Source organism: Leptidea sinapis, chromosome 12, assembly GCF_905404315.1.
Source record: "Leptidea sinapis chromosome 12, ilLepSina1.1, whole genome shotgun sequence".
Taxonomy (NCBI): domain Eukaryota; kingdom Metazoa; phylum Arthropoda; class Insecta; order Lepidoptera; family Pieridae; genus Leptidea; species Leptidea sinapis.
In genome coordinates this window covers 9924380-9944936 of record NC_066276.1, presented here as the reverse complement: position 1 = coordinate 9944936, position 20557 = coordinate 9924380, and the positions used below count along the sequence as shown (strand labels likewise).

The window sequence follows — 20557 nt, the reverse complement described above, 5'->3', positions numbered from 1 at the left end:
TTAAAATCCTAAGCGACACTGCATTGTAATGGGCAGGGCGTATTAATTACCATCAACAGAAAGTCCTGCCCGCCTCGTCCCTTACTGTCATAAAAAAGACACAGATACCAAGATTAACTTTTCTTGTAATGACGTTCACCTGCCTGTTCCTACTCGCCTCGTCCCTTATATTCATTAAAAAAAAACTTTTTATACCAGCGTAAAAGCAAAAAAGGATTTTGAAAATAGCTCAAATGAATAAATTAGATACGTAGATACCTATATTATACAAAATAATCTGTAACGAAGACTGCACCAACATTCAACAAAGTATTTTTAATCTATCCAAAATGGCGACTCTATGGTACGCGCGAAAATCAATAATGCTTGTAAACAACTTGTACACGAAGCACGAAGCATTTTCTCAACCTATTGGCTATTGCGTCTAATAAATTAAGTAGTTATTTTATATTATTAGCTATTTTGCTAAAATGGACACAGCTAATGTGGGATATTCGTACCATTTGCCTAGTGGAGGGTGGAATTACAAAATTCGTAATACTTTATCTCAGTTCAGTGATTTATTTAGCGAATTTAATAAGTATATTGCCCCTGCGTACCACCATGATCGCTGTGAGAGGTATAAATAAATGTTAATTATAAATAATTTGCCACTAACTGCCTTACTAAGCAGTGATTTTTCTGCTAGAGCATATTATAATGTTTACTTTAATATTTTTTTCAGATCTGTTCAAATGAGAATATATTCAATGCACAAAGGAGAGTTTGTGATGGTTTTTATAGCATTTTTTGCTTGTTTCGGTCTAGGAGTTTTTATAGGATTGGCAGGTGAGATTTGCTTTGCGATAATTATAGTACATGTCTACCTATAATTACTTAGTAGATATATAATTGTATAAGTATCTAAAATTAATTTTCTGTAGCGTAAACGAAATAATTCGAACTAGGTAGACCTACCTATGTACTACTTATTTGGATCATTTATTTATTTAAAACATCACAAAATCCACAGAACTTAAATTAGGTTATAATAATACTATTGTAGAACTTACTTCTAATAAGGGATTTAAAATATTTATAATAAGACGTGGTATTGGTGAGAGTGTGTGTGTGTGTTGTGTGTGTGTATGTGTGTTTGTGAATTAATTTTAATTTATACCTTCCTTTAGATTTGAATGTCGAATGAAGTCTTGTAAATTTTCGCTGAACTCGTAATGAAAAATATTCGTTATTTGATAAATTTTACATCTGCTCAGATGGAGAAGTCTTGACCAAACCACTACGTAAATTTTGGTTACAATTTAGTATCCATTTGGAGAAAACAATATTGCTAACTTTGCCTATATTTTCCAAAATCTGGCAACATCCGAAATCTAATGATGGTATTCTTTTTCCACGAAAACGTCTACAAATTTAGGCGATTTTTACTAATATTATGTCCAACTAACTTAAGTTGTAATTAATAAAACATCTAAATGTTTTGAGTTTTCTTTGGTGTTAATTCCGCCAATATTTGTCTTTAAGCAATTCGTCACGTGTTTCGCCTCTATACAAGGCATCCTTAGGAGATGTTGACTCGCCAAACTCTGGCACAAGACTCTCGTGAGTGTTCGTCATCTCCTGAGGATGCATCGTGTAGAGGCGAAACACGTGTCGAATTGCTTAAAGACAAATATTGGCAGAATTAGCACAAAAAAAACTCAAATCATTGTAACGCCTACTTTAATAAACCAAATAAGCAAATCAAATCTTTTGCTAAAACGAAGAAGGATATGTTGAGTTGGCAAATTTATTTATCTCCTTACAATTACAGGACCTTCGCCAACTACAACCACATCAACGTCAGCCACAAATATTATTAGGAACACGAGCGCTATTTACAGCGGACCGTTCCATCTCCGAACTCCAGCGTTGGGCACGAGGGTCCAACAGTTGTGGCTATTCGCTGAAATCATCACTGACAATAACGATGGTATTATATAACTTTTATTAATGTTGACAATTTGATAAGTTTTTAAAGTGATAACCAGCTTCTAGGATTAATACACAAATAATTTTTTTTAAACAAAATTTTGATGATACGAATGAATGAAACGATGCGGTTTCGAACCCACGACCTCTAGCGTTCCGTGCCAGTGTTCTGCCAACTGAGCTAATCGTTCTAGTGACGTATCGTCATAAAATCTAGTATGCTTTGTTCAACTCTCAGATTGTGGCTTCATCTACAGGATCTACTTTACAGTTGATAACCTGTTTAACCCCAATATTTATATAAGACTCGTGAGTTTAACTGGCCAAGCTTGCCTTAAGTTTACCATTATAGTTGCAAACGTCACTCTTGTAACAATCAGAACAGATTATCAGCCCGTTTATTGAGGGTGTAACCCTGATCTGACCATGTCTGACCTGTGACTAGCTACGGGTTTAGAGTCGATCCCCGTTCGGTACATTGCCTATTTTTCCACATCTAGTATCTCGTATATTCCAAGGGTCAGTAATGTAAAGGGCGGATAATTTAACTATAGATTATACATCGCAACAATATTGCAATGCAGTGCCGCTCAGGATTCTTGAAAAACCCAAAAATTCTGAGCGGCACTACAATTGCGCTCGACACCTTGAGACATAAGATGTAAAGTCTCATTTGCCTAGTAATTTCACCAGCTACAGCGCCCTTCAGACCGAAACACAGTAATGTTTAAAAATTACTGCTTTATGGCCGAAATAGGCGCCGTTGTGGTATCCATAATCTAGCCGGCATCCTGTACAAAGGAACCTCCCACTAGTAGCTATATAACACACATTTTACGATGGATTTGTGAGTATACAATAGTGTTAACAATCGGAATATATTAAAATCGACTATAAGACCCATTTTCCCATCAACTGAGTAACTGCTTGCTTTACTTTCAGAGGAAATCTTCGACAAAAGTTTTCAAGTGAGCATATCAATTGATGGAATTTTGAGTGATCATACAACGACCAATCTAATACCAGAATCTGAGTCTACTAACAGGTGAGATGAAAGTTACTGTTATAATATTTTTTTTCTTTCAATTAGTCAACATAATAATATAGTTATTATAATGTTGCCCCACTTGCATTATAATTTAGCCTTAACTTAGACAAATAAGTAATTCTACTTTAACTTAAACTGCTAGATAGACTAAATTAAGAATGTGTCCATTAACACATTTCTTAATGTCTCTATTAAGGGGAAGTCACTTTGTTCATGTGCCTTTTATAATATCACTATTTTTATATTCTGTTACACTTATTCACTAGCACTACACTAACTCAAAAGGTTTTGTTCGCTTTACGGCCGTTTTTAATAACCTATCTATCCTAAGTTTAACTTACTAGAGGTAAGACAAATCTATCCCTTTTACGCTTACTTACATTTCAATAACCTATCGATATAAAGCATTTGACTATAACTATACTGAACATAACTATGGATAGATAATAACCTTTCATTAAATGGTAACAGCAATGTATCCGTAACTAGAGATACGTTATTGAAAACGGCCGTTAGTCGTCTTATATGTTGTCACTTTTATAATATAACTCTAAGTTTTAAAAGTGATCGAAGATAGATAAATTATTTTTTGTGTGCTAGCAGAACAGTTGTCGTAACGAACACTTTTGTATTCTTATTTATGTTAAAGAGTCTCCCCTCGCCCAACAACTTCTATGAAGCTAATAATATCGTTGGACGGGGCTTTAGTGAATTCCGATAGGAATTGGCTGTCTTCATAACTGTTTTGACCATAGATAATTTATACGTCTAGATAGTCTCTTGCTATTACACAACCGATAAAAACAGTCCAGGAATATTGGTTTAGTATATGTGACAAGTTTTTTTTAAATAAGGGACGACACGAGCAGGTCGTTCAGCTGATGGTATTTGATTACAATGCAGTGCCGCTAAGGATTCTTGAAAAGCTCAAAATTTCTGAGCGGTACTACAATTGCACTCGTCACCTTGAGACATAAAATGTTAAGTCTCATTTTCCCAGTAATTTCACTAGCTATGGCGCCCTTCAGACCGAAACACAGTAATGTTTACACATTACGCAAGTGGACCTCCAGCTTCCTCACTGGGCGCAGCATACAGGTCGTTATCGACGGTTATTGCTCGAATCCCAAGCCCATGAACGCTGGAGTGCCCCAAGGCTGTGTGCTATCTCCCACGCTGTTTCTTCTGCATATCAATGATATGTTGGACACCGCCAACATGCATTGCTATGCAGACGACAGCACTGGTGATGCCGTATACACGGGCCATGCAGGTCTCTCCCGGGAAAACGTCGACCAGTGCCGGGAGAAACTTGTGTCTTCTATCGAGTCCTCTCTCGAGAAGGTCACGGAATGGGGTAAGTTGAACCTTGTCCAATTTAACTCCCAGAAAACTCAAGTTTGTGCGTTTACCACTAAAAAAACCCCATTTGCCGTATCACCGCTCTTCGAGAACACTTCCCTTAAAGCTACGCCTAGTATCGGAATACTGGGTCTCGAAATCTCGAGCGATTGCCAATTCCATGGCCATCTGGAGGGCAAAGCCAAACTGGCTTCAAAGAAACTGGGCGTCATAAATAGAGCACGGCAATACTTCAAGCCGGCCCACATTCTAGCGCTCTACAAAGCGCAGGTCCGGCCTCACATGGAGTATTGCTGTCATCTATGGTCTGGCGCACCCCAGTATCAGCTCGATCCATTTGACCGCGTGCAACGCAGAGCAGCTCGAATTGTCGGGGACCCAGTACTCTGTGAACGGCTGGATCACTTGGCGTTGCGTAGAGACGTCGCTTCATTGTGTATCTTCTACCGCATTTATCACGGGGAGTGTTCCGAAGAGCTGTTCAACCTGATTCCTGCCGCCGAATTTCACCTTCGCACGACACGCCACAAGTTACGATATCATCCCCACCATCTGGATGTGTGGCGGTCCTCCACAGTGCGGTTTTCAAGGAGCTTTCTTCCTCGTACCACGAAGCTGTGGAATGAGCTTCCTTTTGCGGTGTTTCCGGGACGATACGACATGGGTACGTTCAAGAAAAGCGCGTACACCTTCCTTAAAGGCCGGCAACGCTCTTGTGATTCCTCTGGTGTTGCAGGAGAGTGTGGGCGGCGGTGATCACTTAACACCAGGTGACCCGTATGCTCGTTTGTCATACTATTCCATAAAAAAAAAATTACTGCTTCACGATAGTAATAGGTGCCGTTGTGGTACCCATAATCTAGCCGGCTTCCTGTGCAAAGAAGCCCCCCACTGTCTCTGCCCCCATTTCTGCCGTGAAGCAGTGATAAGTAAGCATTACTGTATTTTATTCAGAAGGGCGCCGTGGCTAGTGAAATTACTGGCAAACTGGGCAAATGAGACTTAACATTTTGTCTCAAGGTGACGAGCGCAATTGTAGTGCCGCTCAGAATTTTTGGGTTTTTCGAGATTTCTAAGCGGCACTGCATTGTAATGGGCAGGGCGTATCAATTGCCATCAGCACGTCTTCTTCGTCTCGTCCCTCATCATCATAAAAAAAAACATAGTAATGAAATAGACAGGTAGAAAAATATCTCGCTGGCTTTATGGTCATTCAAGTATTAAGGTATGTGATTAATTTATTTTTAAGAAGGTATAACAATAATATTTTGGATTATTAGTTACAGGTACAAATAACTTTTTATTAGGTATCCATTTCATGGCTTTCTGAGTCAGCACATAAAATCGACACAACTATAAACCTTTGCTAACATCCTCGCGTTTTATTTAAGTATTACATGTCGGAAATATCTGTGGACCTCGATGGGATTCCCTGCTCCCCTCCCCCATGTTACAACTACTCCCACGCACATCCTTTAGTACAGTCGCCAACACAAGCACTTAAGCACACGTACCGCTAATTCGTTTTGAAGTTGTTAAAGTTTATTCTTGTTTACTGTTTCGTTTTTGTCTAAAACTTTACATAGTATAAGAACGAAACGTGATTCTCATACACATGAAAGACATTTTGCCATTCAAAGAGATGTTGTCGCTATTCCCAATCGACCATGAATGAAGGCAGGAAAATTTGCGAATATAGCTCTGTTCGATAAGAGCAACCTAGTAAAATAATAAAACAATCAATTCTACTACTTCGTACAACATATGATTACTATTTACACATATTTTGGACCATTGAAACAAAACCATAACAAAAATAGGTCATACCCTTAAAATCCTAATTATCCATGTTCGCGATGAACAAAAGAAAGATTAATATCTTCTTAAAGATTTATATTTCGTCTGTCTTAACAGGATTAGATAAAATAGTTCTTGTGTAGTTGAGGTGTCGTGTGCAAGTAGTCGAAGTAGAAGAGTGAATGAATGAATTTTGTATTTGACATATAGATGAAGTGTGATTGGCAGAGTGGGTAAATGGAGTAATATTAGAGTAATTGTTTGATAGGTTTAGGTGTATGGCTCGATATAATAATAAAATTTAATTTAATCCAGTCGACGATAGGAAATCTGGCGTCGACAATCCATTTATAAATAAATAACAGGAAAATAATCAAAAAAAAATGCGTTCATAAATTATTCTGATTGTGTCGGTAACTGTACCGGTGCTCTGATTTATTGACATATTATGTATATAATACTTGACAGGTGCACAGGTATTTCGGTCTAGTTATACGTCATTAAAGGCAATAATCAAGTGTAAAACGGTCATATTTTGGCTATATCTGGTGTACACTCCAAAGAAGCCACATTAGTCTTCCCAAAAATAGAACGGGTCATACATCTAAAATCCAAAATAGTAGTAATAATATTGTATAATATTTATTTGCTACGTACTAGTTTCCTTTACCTTACTCTGGGATCGTGCTGTGTTGGTTTTTGTTGGACAATCCAGATGCCGCTTCTTAAGTTCTTGCTGTTTTGGTAATGCAAGGTATGGAATTCTTCATTCCATCTTCCTCGGTGCCTATCGGGGTCAGGTCACAACCTTTTTTTTACCGCTCCTGCAAATGGTCTATTGCCTAAAGCAGAAGTGCTATTAAGCTTAGATTAATGCGATGGTATCTAAGGATAACAACACCAGCGAACTTTAAAAACACTACAATCATGCCCCCAGATCGCTCAAATAATTATTGCGGAGGCGAAGTCGAAGCGAATATAATATAGATAGTATTTTTATAGGAGTGCATAAGAGTACTGGGAGATATTCATGCGCCATTTCTTCTGTCTCAAACCATTCTCTTTTGCTCCATTTGTTTCTGCAGCGATAGCTATGTACCTGACATAAAAATGATTCTAAATAGACCCAATTTTAAATTTAAAGAAAAAAAAATGAGTTTTATGGCTTTTTTACTTTTCGGCATTTTAAAGCTACTAAAGCAACGCGCCACAATCTAAGTAGTATTTTCTTTATTAAGGCGAGTGTTACAATTTTATCTAAAATACTTTTGAAAGGATTTTTCATTTTTAGGTTAAAGGTAACATTTTTATTGTTATTTAGTTAGCCCGACGTTTCATGATATTTGCAGGCTCACGTTTTCAGGTGGACAAATCGTTTTGATATTTTAAAAGTATTGTGTTAGAATAATTTAAATCTATTACAGAACACATCACCTTAAATGCGAAGAACAGGTGTGCGAAGAAGTAATGATCCTACACTTGGGTTCTTTGGAATATACTCACTACATGCTCAACATACATTTCTACGGCCTGCATGAGTTTCACAAGCGGTACTTCATCCGGGAAATTGTGTTCTATGTGAGTTTTTCATTTTAAGAAATACTGTAGATATTTTGCTAAATACTTTGATACAATCTCACATATTTCATTATCATTTGTAAATAACCTATTCAATTCAGAACCTCTCTTATGCCATAGCCATCTGGTGAGATCACCCAGTAAACTTCATTAAATTAAATGTCAGCATTCAATTAATGTTTTATGTTATTTTGTGTTGTTGATTGAATTAACTAACATAATGTTGTTAACATTACATGAACTAGCTAACTAACTTAAGTAACCTGAGCAAATACAACCAAATATTACAAATTCATCAATATGAACTTTTAATTGGACGTAGTTCCTGAAAAACGTTCCAAGCCCCAAACATCACATTTTAAGGAATTAGTGTTTAAAGTTTAATAAATATTTGTGTATTCCATACATGTGGGTTGGGCTACTAAATCATGATGTCATTTAAAAAGTGTCGCGTGACCTGTTTTGTGTTCTTAACTCAATTTCGACATAATTGTGGTTTGGATTTTTTTCTGGAATTACGTCCAATTAAATGTCTAATTAATTTAATGCGTAAAAGACAGGGTTGGTTGCTTTTTTAGCTAAGCTGGGATCATTGTTAGTTTCTGAGATCTGTGGCTGTGACAGATACGTACCTATTGATTGAATGCTTCGAAAATATTTAAAATAATAAATTTTAACATTAGAAACACTTGTCATTATTTTCTTAAATGCGTAAATCGACAGGGCTGGTTGTTTTATAGCCATTGTCATTATTTTCTTGGACAAATCAATCGCCATTCGTAGTTATGTTTCTTAAATATTGTTTTAGTTCAAGACATACAATCCTGCTTTCACACAAATGGAAACATGGTTCAGATTCATATTCCTGCTGACAACATTCTCAGTTGCCGTAAGTACCTTTATTAAATTTTATTTATATACAACTATAATTGTTTTGTACATACGTGTGTTCTTAAATGAACTCTCGTTTTTCTCCTACGGCTAAAGATGATTTTTTGCGTATGCTTAATTGGGATGTAGATGTGAATTAATGGCCAATTTGTATTTATTTGGTAATATAAGTATCATGGAAACCAAAGGGCAGTTAGTCGGCGCTTGCGCAGAGTTTTTGTAGAAATTTATCCTGGCAGAAAGGCGTCATTCAAAATTGACTGCTTATGCTTTATGCTGCTGAATGCTTTTTTTAATATCTCCTAACTTTTTGTGACAACCCTTCCTAAATAGGTACTTTACAATTTTGTCCGCTCTTAGGTAGCTTTCCCTCTGTACCTGTTTTATGTACTCATGAGCTGTTAGTTACTCATGTGATTTTAGTTCATTTGTTGCATAGACCAAGTATAGTAACTAGACTAATTGATAGCTTCCGTCTCACTCACACGAGAAAAAGAAAAACTTATGCGAGTCTTATGTAAAGAAATGAGATAGAGTGATCAGATTTTCTGTTTCGCCATGCGTGCCGGTTTTTTCAAGGTCAGCACACTCGGTGTGCTAATCAAACTTGACAGCGCTGCACAGATATTTTGTTTAGTTTTATTTGCGTCTATAAAAATAGCTATTATTGTTGTGTTCACTATTTATTCAAAATCAGTGACAATTTTAAGTAGAATCAGTGGCGGATTTACCAGCAGGCTGAGTAGGCTCGAGCCTAGGGCGGCAAATTTTAAGGAGCGGCAAATTTAGTTCATAAATTTTTTATTTCGATTTACAAATTGTAAAAAAAAATTATACACACACAAAACACGATTTTCGAAAATTGGAGAGAAATTAAAATATATCACAAAAATCGAAATATATTCCTATAAACAATGCTAAATAATAAATATCTCTACATAAACAATTACTAAACGCTTTAATAATTAAAATAACAATTTCTCGTTAAATCCGATATGAGTCTATCTATGATAACGAGAAATGTGTTAACCCTGAAATAATGTCGAATCGCTATTGCGTTATTCTAAAAATCAATGGTCTAACACGGTACCATAGTTGTCAATGATACTAACCATACGAGAAAAGTTGATGTAACGAGAATGATGGAGCATAAACCATAAAGTTGGAATTTTATTGATAGAAAATTGATATGATTTTGTGGACAGAAGATATCAAAACTTTTAGGCGGCAAAAATTTAATGGCCTGCGGGCGGCAAATCTGTAAATCCGCCACTGAGTAGAATCGAAGGAAATAAGGTGCGATGTTGTGTTTTACGATGTAAAAGTGATAGTGAAAGAACTCTTGTTTTATGTTATGTATCTATTGTACCTATATGTATAGGATATTATCTGTCTCATGTTGGCCAAGCCAAACCAATGTGTAGTTACTATACTTGGTCTATGATTTGTTCATACCGCTTACCGCCCCGCGGTTAGCTGCCGCTGTTGGCGGCAAGGTCGTGGCCAGGCTGTTACATAACGCACCTGCAACGTAATCTTATATTTTTATCGATATTAGTCATATTTCTGTTATTATTATTATTACACATTTTCAGTGTTGGTTCGCTCACACACTACGGAAGTATTCTACACAAGATTGGGCAATTGAACAAAAGTGGCTGTCTATACTATTACCGCTGCTTCTGTTATATAACGGTTGGTATAACTATAGGTACTTTTATTGATAATAATAAGATAGTATTTTCTTTGATTAACGCGAGTGTTACACATTTAAATAAAACACTTTTAAAGGATTAAAACTCGTGTAATTGTAACGGTTTTACATTAGATGTTTGCGTAAAAAGTTACATTTTTATTTTAGTTAACAAGACAACTATGACAAATACTATCTTTGCCTCACTTCATCTGCAGTCCCCCTGAAATCGAGATCTGGAAAGGTCTTGAAACGTCGGGTTAACTAAAATAAAAATGTAACTTTTTACGCAAACATCTAATGTAAAACCGTTACAATTACCCGCGTTTTAATCCTTTAAAAGTGTTTTATTTAAATAATAAGATAGATTAAATATTCAACAAAAGTATTTGTATTTGAATACATGCAGACAATAACGACAAAATCTAAAAATACTAACGTCTCAAATTAATCAAAGTGCCATAATACTTGTTCCCTGTTAGTGTTGCACCATACCCAATATACAACCGTCAATTTTTTCAACAACAAATCTTAATACATAGGTATGTATAATATATTACACTCAAACATTTTTGAAGGTTTTGAGAAAGTAATGATTAACACAAAATAAAAACACCAACTCTACGTAATAATATGTGACGTAAGACAACTTAGTAATCTGTGCTTCTTCTAAGACAATCCAACGGTATTTTGATTCCGTATCAATAGCCAATCACAAGTGGCATACCTAATATGACGCGACGCATCACGCAATACGACGCCGAGCGGCCATATTTGATACTACAACTACTCTTTGTTAAATGTTAACTTGATCTGACTTACAAATTAGTGTTAAGCTTAGAGTATTATCGCTATATTCTAAGGTGTTAAGATGTTAGTCTATGGTTTATTGACATGTAGCATTTTTTTTTCTAGGCAGTACTATAAAAATCTGAGATACCAAACAATATGCTTAGTATGTAACGACTGTCTGATCGAAAGAAGTAGTTCAGACATGAGATTAACAAGCTTTATTAAAAATATTGTTTAGATCTTGTCTTTTAAGGACCTCTGTTTGTAATATACCTATATGCGTAATTAGTACTTACAGTAGGTACCTTACTATATTTGCAATCCATTGTTGTAAAAGTGTATATATAAGTATATGTAGTACACCTACCTATTCGTAAAAATAAAAATAATTTTAAGCATTATATAATTTTAGTTTCAAATTGTATATCTATATAAGTAATATATTTCCTTGATACCTATTTACAAAACGAATAGTTAGTTTTTGTATAAAATATCTATATATACCTATTTTGGATATTTACTTCAAACAAAAAGCGTAAGAAAGCTGTTTAAAAGTAACATTTGAAGGTATCTGCCCTCTATCCATGATTGTGTAAGGAAAATAAGTAAACTAGGATGCCGCAGTCGCTCGTCGTATCGCTTCGCTGCGGCGTATATTTGAGCGAAGCGAGGAAAACTAAGTCTGTACAAAAACTGATGCTTAAAGATCATGAACATTAAAATATGATCCCGGTGGGAGTTCCGCTCAGCTTCGATCAACAATACTATTTCCTTAGATTACGGATTGGTCTCCGCTGTGCTACAACAATCTACCGCACTGCCTGAGAACAACAGCTTTTTTATTACGGCTACTATTAGATGCATCGTGGCATCTTGACACTCAATTGCATCTTTCAAATTTTGTAACATACGGTTCATGTTATTTTACATTGAAATGATTTAAATACAAAATACTTACTGACGATATGCGATCACGGTGTCTTTCTTATTTCTTGTAGTATTGTTTTAACAAAGTTTTACCTCGCAACCCGGCATTTTAGTTTCAATTATTAGCAAAGTTTAACAGAACATGTGGAACGACAACGTCACACATTATTTGAGACTAGCTCGAGTACGCCTGCGGTATCTAGTTGGACTGCAGCGGAGACCAATCTTTAATCCAAGATTATTTCTTTTTAAAAGTATGAGACTGACATCTACTAAGCCGTTCCATCACCAAATAACACAGTTGCTTGTTAGGCACGACAAAACTATGAATGATATGCTCTAGTATCGGTGTAGTAGACGATGGCATATTTCTTTAAAACAGTGTAGTGGACAGATTCCCTTCACTTTGTACATGATTTCTGTATTAGATCCAATTTTCCCTCTGCGGCTGGTATCGGGAGGATGTTTCGCTTCGCTCGTCGACACGACCTTCCAGACGACATTCCTGGCGTGTGTCATGCTGTCGTGGCTTGCGCTTTATCATGGACTGAGGCAGGTATGTTGTTAGCCTTGTATTCTTACTAATCTGTATAAATCGGCTATATCGCATTTTATGTTCTTTTACATCTTACAAATCTGTGTGCTATATCGCATTTTTATTCTTTTACATCTTACAGATCTGTGTGCTATATCGCATTTTATATTCTTTTACATCTTACAAACCTGTGTGTTAAATCGCATTTTATGTTTGTTACATCTCCTAATTTTAGCAGTATCAGTATTGTCTGTGTTTAAGTTTATCCTACTAACAATCTCATTTTCCAACCCACTTCTTTCCTCTAGATTTACACAATAAGTATATTCATGCAATGAAATGCAATGCACTCTTTACTTGACTAGTAAAAAGTGCATTGCATTTCACTTTAAATACCTATAATTTTAACAAATTAATAACTGTATTGTTGACTCCCTAATGCCAAACTTTAATGGTAAAGTTTCATAGTGCAAGCGATCAAATGCTTTAGATAAATCACAAAAAATCTAAAGCAACTTGACATACTTTCGGCGTCACAAATGTTATAGATGAGCCTTATATCTGCTATTATTTTCTATAATCCTCTAGACAGTCCAAATTGAATATTGTTTAGTAAATGACAAAAACGCTGTTGTAGTATAAGTGTATTGCTGCTCGTGTAAAACATATAAAAGCAAGACCTATCTTATTTCAGAATGAAAGAAGTTTTGTATCGTTCTACTTGTTCAAGTTAATAGTGGTCGGTTTGGTTTGGACGCCAACTATGGTGATTGGTGTCTGGCAGAAATATTACGCGTATTACGATCCAACATTCAACTATAAAACAGACCCCAGTTATGGTGTAAGTGGAAATTATATATATAACTCACTTTATTGCTGCGTCCCATAGTTGCACTCGTGCATAGCGAAATTTGATCCTAAATAGGTATTTATGATCAACATTTGTTTTGATCTGTTTACCAGAATGCTAAACATGACGTTATGGCACACGATAAACAATTCGGGAGTGCTTTAGTTACAAAAATTTACTAGTTGAGAGGTGCAGTGTTGTTACATTAAAAAACCTTAACAATTTGTTGTTTTAAAGTGATAACCCTCAATTTTGGGGGGAACAAATAAAATTTTAACAAATTTTAAAAAAGCAACATCGCAAAGGCCAAGATGATCTGCAAAGAGCGACATCTCAAGTCAATTTCCTAATATGCAAATATTGGGGTTGAGCAGGTTATCAACTGTAAAGTGGATCCTGTAGTTGAAGCCACAACCTGAGAGTTGAACGTACAAGATTTATCAACCATACGTCACTCGAACGGTTACCTTGAATATGGATTGTGTAATAAAAAAAACCTGTTTATTTACAATGTACTCGTATTTCTCTTTTTCTGTTTCTTACCGTTTTACTTCTAAAGAGCGCAAGTGAAGTTATTACAGTTAACTTTGTTTGGGAGATGTTTATTGTATTGTCAAAATTTTACAAAGCACAAATATTTTTTATATGGTTTTGGAGTCAAACATTTGGTGATAATGCTCCTAATATTTTTACACTCAACGTAATAGAGATTATAAATACCCGACAAATCATCTGAAACTATTAAAAATATACTTGTTTTTATTTCACAAAATCAAGCGTGTAGTTTTGAAATAGCGATCATTTTCTGTTCTGTAGTATTTAAATTTTTTATGCTACTCTACTGTAGTGACATCGCTGTGGTCAGCCCCACTGCGCAGCGCGTAGCCAAACAACGTAATATAACCGAAGCTTTAAGTCGCATCCAAAATATTTTTTACTCAGGTATTCATTTTGTTTTAAGAGTATAGTATCCCTGCGAGATCGAATCAGAAATGAGAAGATGCGTAGGAGAATCAAAGTTACCGACATAGCCCAAATAATTGCGAAACTGAAGAGGCAGTGGGCAGGGCACATAGTTCGACGGACAGATGGCAATTTGGGTAGTAAATTCCTCGAATGGCGACCACGTACCGGAAGACGTAGTGTTGGTAGGCCCCCCACAAGATGAACCGACGATCTGGTCAAGATCGCCGGAATACGTTGGATGAGGGCGGCGCTGGACAGATCGTCGTGGAAATCTTTGCGGGATGCCTTTTTCCAGCAGTGGACGTCTTCCGGCCGATGATGATGAAGGTTAAGAACAGAACTTGTTTATATTCTTCATACTTTCAGATGGTGAAGGTGTTAATATTTAGTGCTCTTGCGTTCTACTTCATGTACCTGTTAATACTGGTCGTTAAGGCGTACAGTGATCTGAGAAGTATGCCATTTTTTGGTAAGTGTTACAAACATTTAAAATATTAGAGTAGGAAATTTTATAATTGATTAACGCAGTATTTCTACAATTAATACTAATGTATTGGTGGTATGTGAATAAGAACTGGATTATTTGTATATACAAACTTAATGAATCCAATACGGATTATGAACGTAGTTTGTATGAAAACTAAGTTCATTTTGTATATACTTAGGTATCAAACATAGACGTCACTCTGCCTTATACACTAACGGCCGTTCCCAATATTCAGTCTATCTCTTACTTGAGATAAAAATCGTAACTATCGTTGACTTTTCTGTCCCAATAACTTATCGACGGTAACTCTCCTTATCCGTACACGCTGTCTGTCAATGGGACGACGTATAGCTTACCAGCGATAGAAGTTTGTATGGAAATTTCAATCCACGCGTCCCAATATAAGGCGATAAGAATGACTTATCGGGTATATTGGAACAGCTTCAGATTATTGACAGCTAATTACTGACAGGAGAAGGGAGTAATTTATCTCTATCTGTAGATAGAATATTGGGAATAGCCGTAAACCAGCCTAGCGAAACTCTGAATAAAGCGTTTCACTCGATTGTATGAAACGTGCAGCCATTGATAGATTGACAGATGACGGCTATAATCTTGTACTTTTACAAGATTATAGCCGTCATCTTTACGAAATCCACTACGTTTTAAGCAATTATTCGCTTTCAAACTTAACCGGATTATACTTCGTCGCCAGTCATAGGTATTTACATCCTCTTTGCACTAAACGGCGGTCAAGCCAAGCCTGTACCGCTTCAATCTGTTTTGATGGTATGTCTTTATATGCCATAAATATTATTTTTTTTAGATATCAGATTGCGATGCTTGTCAATTATAGTCACAACCGTGATTGTTATAACGACTATATTGGCATTACATCGCTGGGGGCCAGCCGCTCTGCAAGACCATTGGGCATCACAACCGAAGGTACATTACGATACCTCTGCGCCGTTCATGGCAACATATGGACTTTTCAACTTCAAATTGTATATTTTAGCTTATTTATTTTCGCCAGGAAACGGATCCATACATGGTAAGTTGTAAAACATGCCTAGGCTTTGTTTTTGGTGTAAGTAGGAATAATTTAACTGAAATTTACATGGTTTTACATGTATTTAAACGAGAGTTTAGACATTGAACGAATTTCCTCCATTGGTATTTCCAGATGCGATAGGTATTTTCAAATAGGCCCTTTAATGTACGGGATCATCGCGGCCCACATTCTTTTGCCACACCAGAGGAATAACAAGAACGTTGGCGGACCTTTTCAAAAAGGGAACGCGCCTTTTTATTCCTTAAAAACCGCACTGTGGAAGAAGACCACACATCTAGATGGATGATATTCTTATTTGTGGCGTGACGTGCGAAGGTGGAACCGGCAGCAGGAATCAGATCAAACAGCTCTTCGGAGGATTCCCCGTGATTAATGTTGTAGAAGACACACAATAAAACGACGTCCCAACACAACGCCAAGTTATCACAGCTATTCACAGAGCACTGGGACTCCGACAATTCGAGGAGCTCTGCGTTGCACGCGATCAAATGGTTCGAGCTGATACTGGGGTGCGCCAGAACAGAGATGACATTGTTCCATACACGATCAAAGGCTTTCGCTATATCCAGGCTAACTGCCAGACCTTCTCCCTTGCCTTCGATAGCCACCGCGCATCTATATGTTAGACCTTGTCCAGAAGGGGCTAATTCGTCGCGAATCGTATCGCGCGAATTCATACGCGCGTTGTCGAGGTACTAGACATCAATACATACACGAATTCAAAATACCTACGCGCGTAAATCGCGTGCACTACGCCACACTGTCGACTCGCGCTTGATGCGCGCGTATTGCGCGCGAGTCGAGATACTAGGGACGCCTTGTTGCGTCCAGTTAACGCGCTAACTCTAGAGCGAGTACACGTATTGAGGGAAATGGAGCGCCAAAATTTTGACACGGAATTGTTTATAGACGAAATAGAGAAAAAGACCGGCGATATGGGATTTGAAATCACCTGATTATGCCAATAGGTTTTTAAAACGTAGGTCTTGGGAAGAATTGGTGTTAATATTTAAATCAAATGATTTCACGGATACGAAAGTAGTTAAAAAATTTCTTCTCATGTTGTCTTAATTTCGGATACAAAGTTTCAAACATACTATGTGTCATTCTATCATTAAGAATTGCATGTACTAAATGCATTCTATTTTCCCTCCGTTTCTGTCTCTTCCAGCGACGGTAAGCTAACCATAACGAGACCGCTTCGTTCAACTCCATGTTTTCGACTGGCTCCGTTCCCAAATGCTCGCGCGTTAGTACGCTCTTTCTGGACGCAACGTACGCGCGAGAGATTCGCGGCGAATTCGCCCTTTCTCGACAAGGCCTTAGGTATACCAGAAAATCGCCCGCCGATCGACTATGGCAAAAGCCGTACTGTCGAGATCGTTGATCATGAAACATAATATAATTTAATTATCAAATGACTTTGTATTGTTAAGCAAATTATTGGGTTTATTGTATTTATATCGTTATATATATATATTTTCTTCAATAGAAATAAATTTTGGCAATTTATTTTTCAGATACAGCAATTACCAAAGACAACCCAGCTTTTTCGATGATCAACGATTCCGACGAAGACGTTATCTATGGTTCAGACGAGGAAAGCCGGCGTCCTTTAAACTCCCATTCACAAAGAGCTAATAGTGAAACAATATGATACCCTGCCTGATGATGTTACGCAGATTTTTTCTTTGTTATACAATAGATAGTTAATCATCTTTGTCTTTTATTTGAAAACCCCTTAAATCTCCTACCAGCGTTGATTCACGCAGATATAGCGCTAGAGACGTGTAGGGATGTCGATATCGCTTTGTTCTTATCTCTTTTGTTCTCAGCCTCGCTAATCTATGTAAAGCCTCCTCTCCACTATCGGCGATGATCGTTACTTGTATGATCGTCTGTCATTGGCAAGTTAACGTTGATCATAAGCATCCACACGATCGTCCGTAATCATTTATTGAGCGGCATTCCTTCAAGACGGAGTTTATAGATGCTGCTACCATTTATTTACTTTTAGTTTTTCATATTTATGTTTGGGATTCCATATTCCTGGGTAGTTCTGATAAAGTTCTATGAATTTAAATGTTTCTTCATTTGACTACCAAGTCATTGTACCGAACTCACTCTATGTAAATAAAAGGAAAACAAAACAACGCCGCGACGAGGAGAAGTACGTACGGCTTCGCTCACTGTCCAGTGTGGTCCAGTAATGAATGACCGGCGATCGTGTGGCCACGCACACGCAACTACACGCGAATTCTCTTTGATAAGAAAAACAGACAAGTCACCGATCGCCGCGATCACTACGACGATTAAAGACGATCATCGGCGACTAGAAGCGAATAAGCCCTCCACACGATCGTGTGGAGCGCTCGCGTATAATCGCCTTTAGGCTAAGTTCATTTGACTGGGCGGTAGGAGCATTCACATGACGGCATATGTACGCGCGGCAGTCTAGCGATCTAGCGGGCGGGTCGGAGCTCAGCGCGCACTATCGCGCGGCAATGCAGACGCAGTCGAAAGTTCCGCGCGGTCATATGATCTTAGCCGAATGTGAAGACTAAATACTCGTGTCAATAGCCAGTAACAGCTGTTACTCAAATAACAGCCGATACTTAAATATACTCTATACTCGCTTGACACTATTATTTTTGATATCTTGTCACAGTGAAAAGCGGTGATATTTTAGTACCTGTGACCAAAGAGAATTTAAACACTACGTTTACCTGTGACGATAAATACTCACCCTTAGAATAATGACACTATAGAAGTGCCCCTTTTGGATAGCAATAGTTTTGACAGGAGTAGTCTTAGGTTTTTTTTGTTGTCATATTATTATTGTTGTCATATTAAAATTACCCCTAACGGATTTACATCTTACGACACAATGTCATATATTTAACAGATATTATATATAGATAATTATAATATTATAATTATCATATATTTATTAAAGGACCACAACATAACAAAAGATAAGTAATATTATGAATGAATGAAATTTCTTTATTATTTAGGTACCTACTATTTGTACGCTTATGAAAGTCAAGTTTGATGCCATATTGGTTCAAGAGACTTCTAAGAGATTACAAAAATAATTTAAATAATATTATGTGAAAACTACGGTCAGAACTCTAATAATCATCAGGAAATATTATGTCATATTTTTTTATTTCTATTCAAATGTATTTTCTTTCTTGAATCTTAAGTTTCTTAATATGTATTAAAAAGTATGTAGTATTTTATCTATCTAATACATAATATAATTTTTAAAATAAAAACAAAATGCATGGACGTACTTTAAAAAACTAGATCCACTCTTGCGCAACCGTTTTTATAAAATATTACGCGGTCCTTCCAGGGTGGGATCGTTGGCCCGCATCGCTCGGCTAGTGTCTCTGCCATTCCCGCGTCGAACGTATATCTAGCGCTATAGATAAATACGTTCGAGTGATTTTTGCCTGAAGTGTTGGCACCTCGCCCTAATAAAAGGTCGGCAAAAATGGCCATGCTGCGTTGTATATACGTATACATTATCTTACACAGATAACATTAAAACATTTGTATTTCAAGGGCTGTCAAAACAACTGAACGAAAACTCTGTCTAATGGACGCGTAGGCTGAGTTTTGCTTCAGACAATTATTATTAGCGTGATTGTTGTTGAGCGAAGCGAAGCTGAGCGGATCTTCCATCGGGTGACTCCAATTGATTTATGTTTTAAATTGATTCTCGGCCATTTCTGGACCGATTTTAAAAAGAATTTAACTCATAGAAAGATTTCTGTTTACAATACTTGCTTATAGACTACATTTATAGTTTAATTATTGTCTGGGCTGTAAAAAAACAAAGTTCGAGGTGATCCTACTCGTGAGCATGCAACGTATAATTGGCAATGTGCAAAGCATGGTTCCTTTAAGTTAACGCCACAGTATTGGAATGTTTGGCCCTGTGCTTTGTTGATGGTCATGCTGTAAGCCAACTTCACCAGGATTGTAAGTATAAACGTAAAGGGCAATCCATTTGATATTAAAGGTATCCGTGGTATAAATACTATGTTTCCTTTTTCTTTACCAGTCATTACTGGCTTCGATGATGTTATTTTATAGCTGTTTGATGCAGATCCTCGCACCATTACCAATGACATTCTAAACGTCATTGACTATTACACAATTTCGGCGAGTTCAGATTTCGTAATAAAATAATTGGTGAACCAATTTTTAACTCAAGGCAGTGTAATAGCATTCCTGGAACATTAAGTGAATTTTAAATTCAGTACGGAAATTGACGCTTTCTTGTTCATCAGTTATTTTATCAATTGACATGTAAATTTTCTCTTCTTTATTTATTTATTTATTCAACTTCATTTATAAGTTGTTCCGGTGTTTCAACAACATTACATAACTCATTATTTAATGTAATTTGGCGAGTAGTTTCGTCTATTTAGACGTCTTAATAGACGAAAGTACTCGTCAATCTCCTATTTGTAAAAGTTTTTCGGAGAATTCTTGTGCCTTTTCATCTCCTAAAATTCGTGCTCTCATGTTTGTTGTTAATTTAATTATTTTTACATGTTCCCATATGACCGAC

General features: G+C 36.7%; 1 protein-coding gene across 1 annotated transcript; it reads left to right on the top strand.

The window, feature by feature from the left end:
* The first annotated feature begins 382 nt into the window (after window positions 1-382).
* On the top strand, window positions 383-17687 carry LOC126967178 (transmembrane protein 181). The gene is made up of 12 exons (XM_050811653.1): window positions 383-619; window positions 725-828; window positions 1814-1972; window positions 2914-3016; window positions 7603-7756; window positions 8565-8645; window positions 10243-10342; window positions 12488-12615; window positions 13289-13435; window positions 14777-14879; window positions 15724-15948; window positions 17490-17687. Exons 1-12 carry the CDS (start codon window positions 471-473, stop codon window positions 17624-17626), a joined length of 1590 nt encoding a protein of 529 aa, XP_050667610.1. The 5' UTR covers window positions 383-470; the 3' UTR covers window positions 17627-17687.
* The last annotated feature ends 2870 nt before the right edge of the window (window positions 17688-20557 follow it).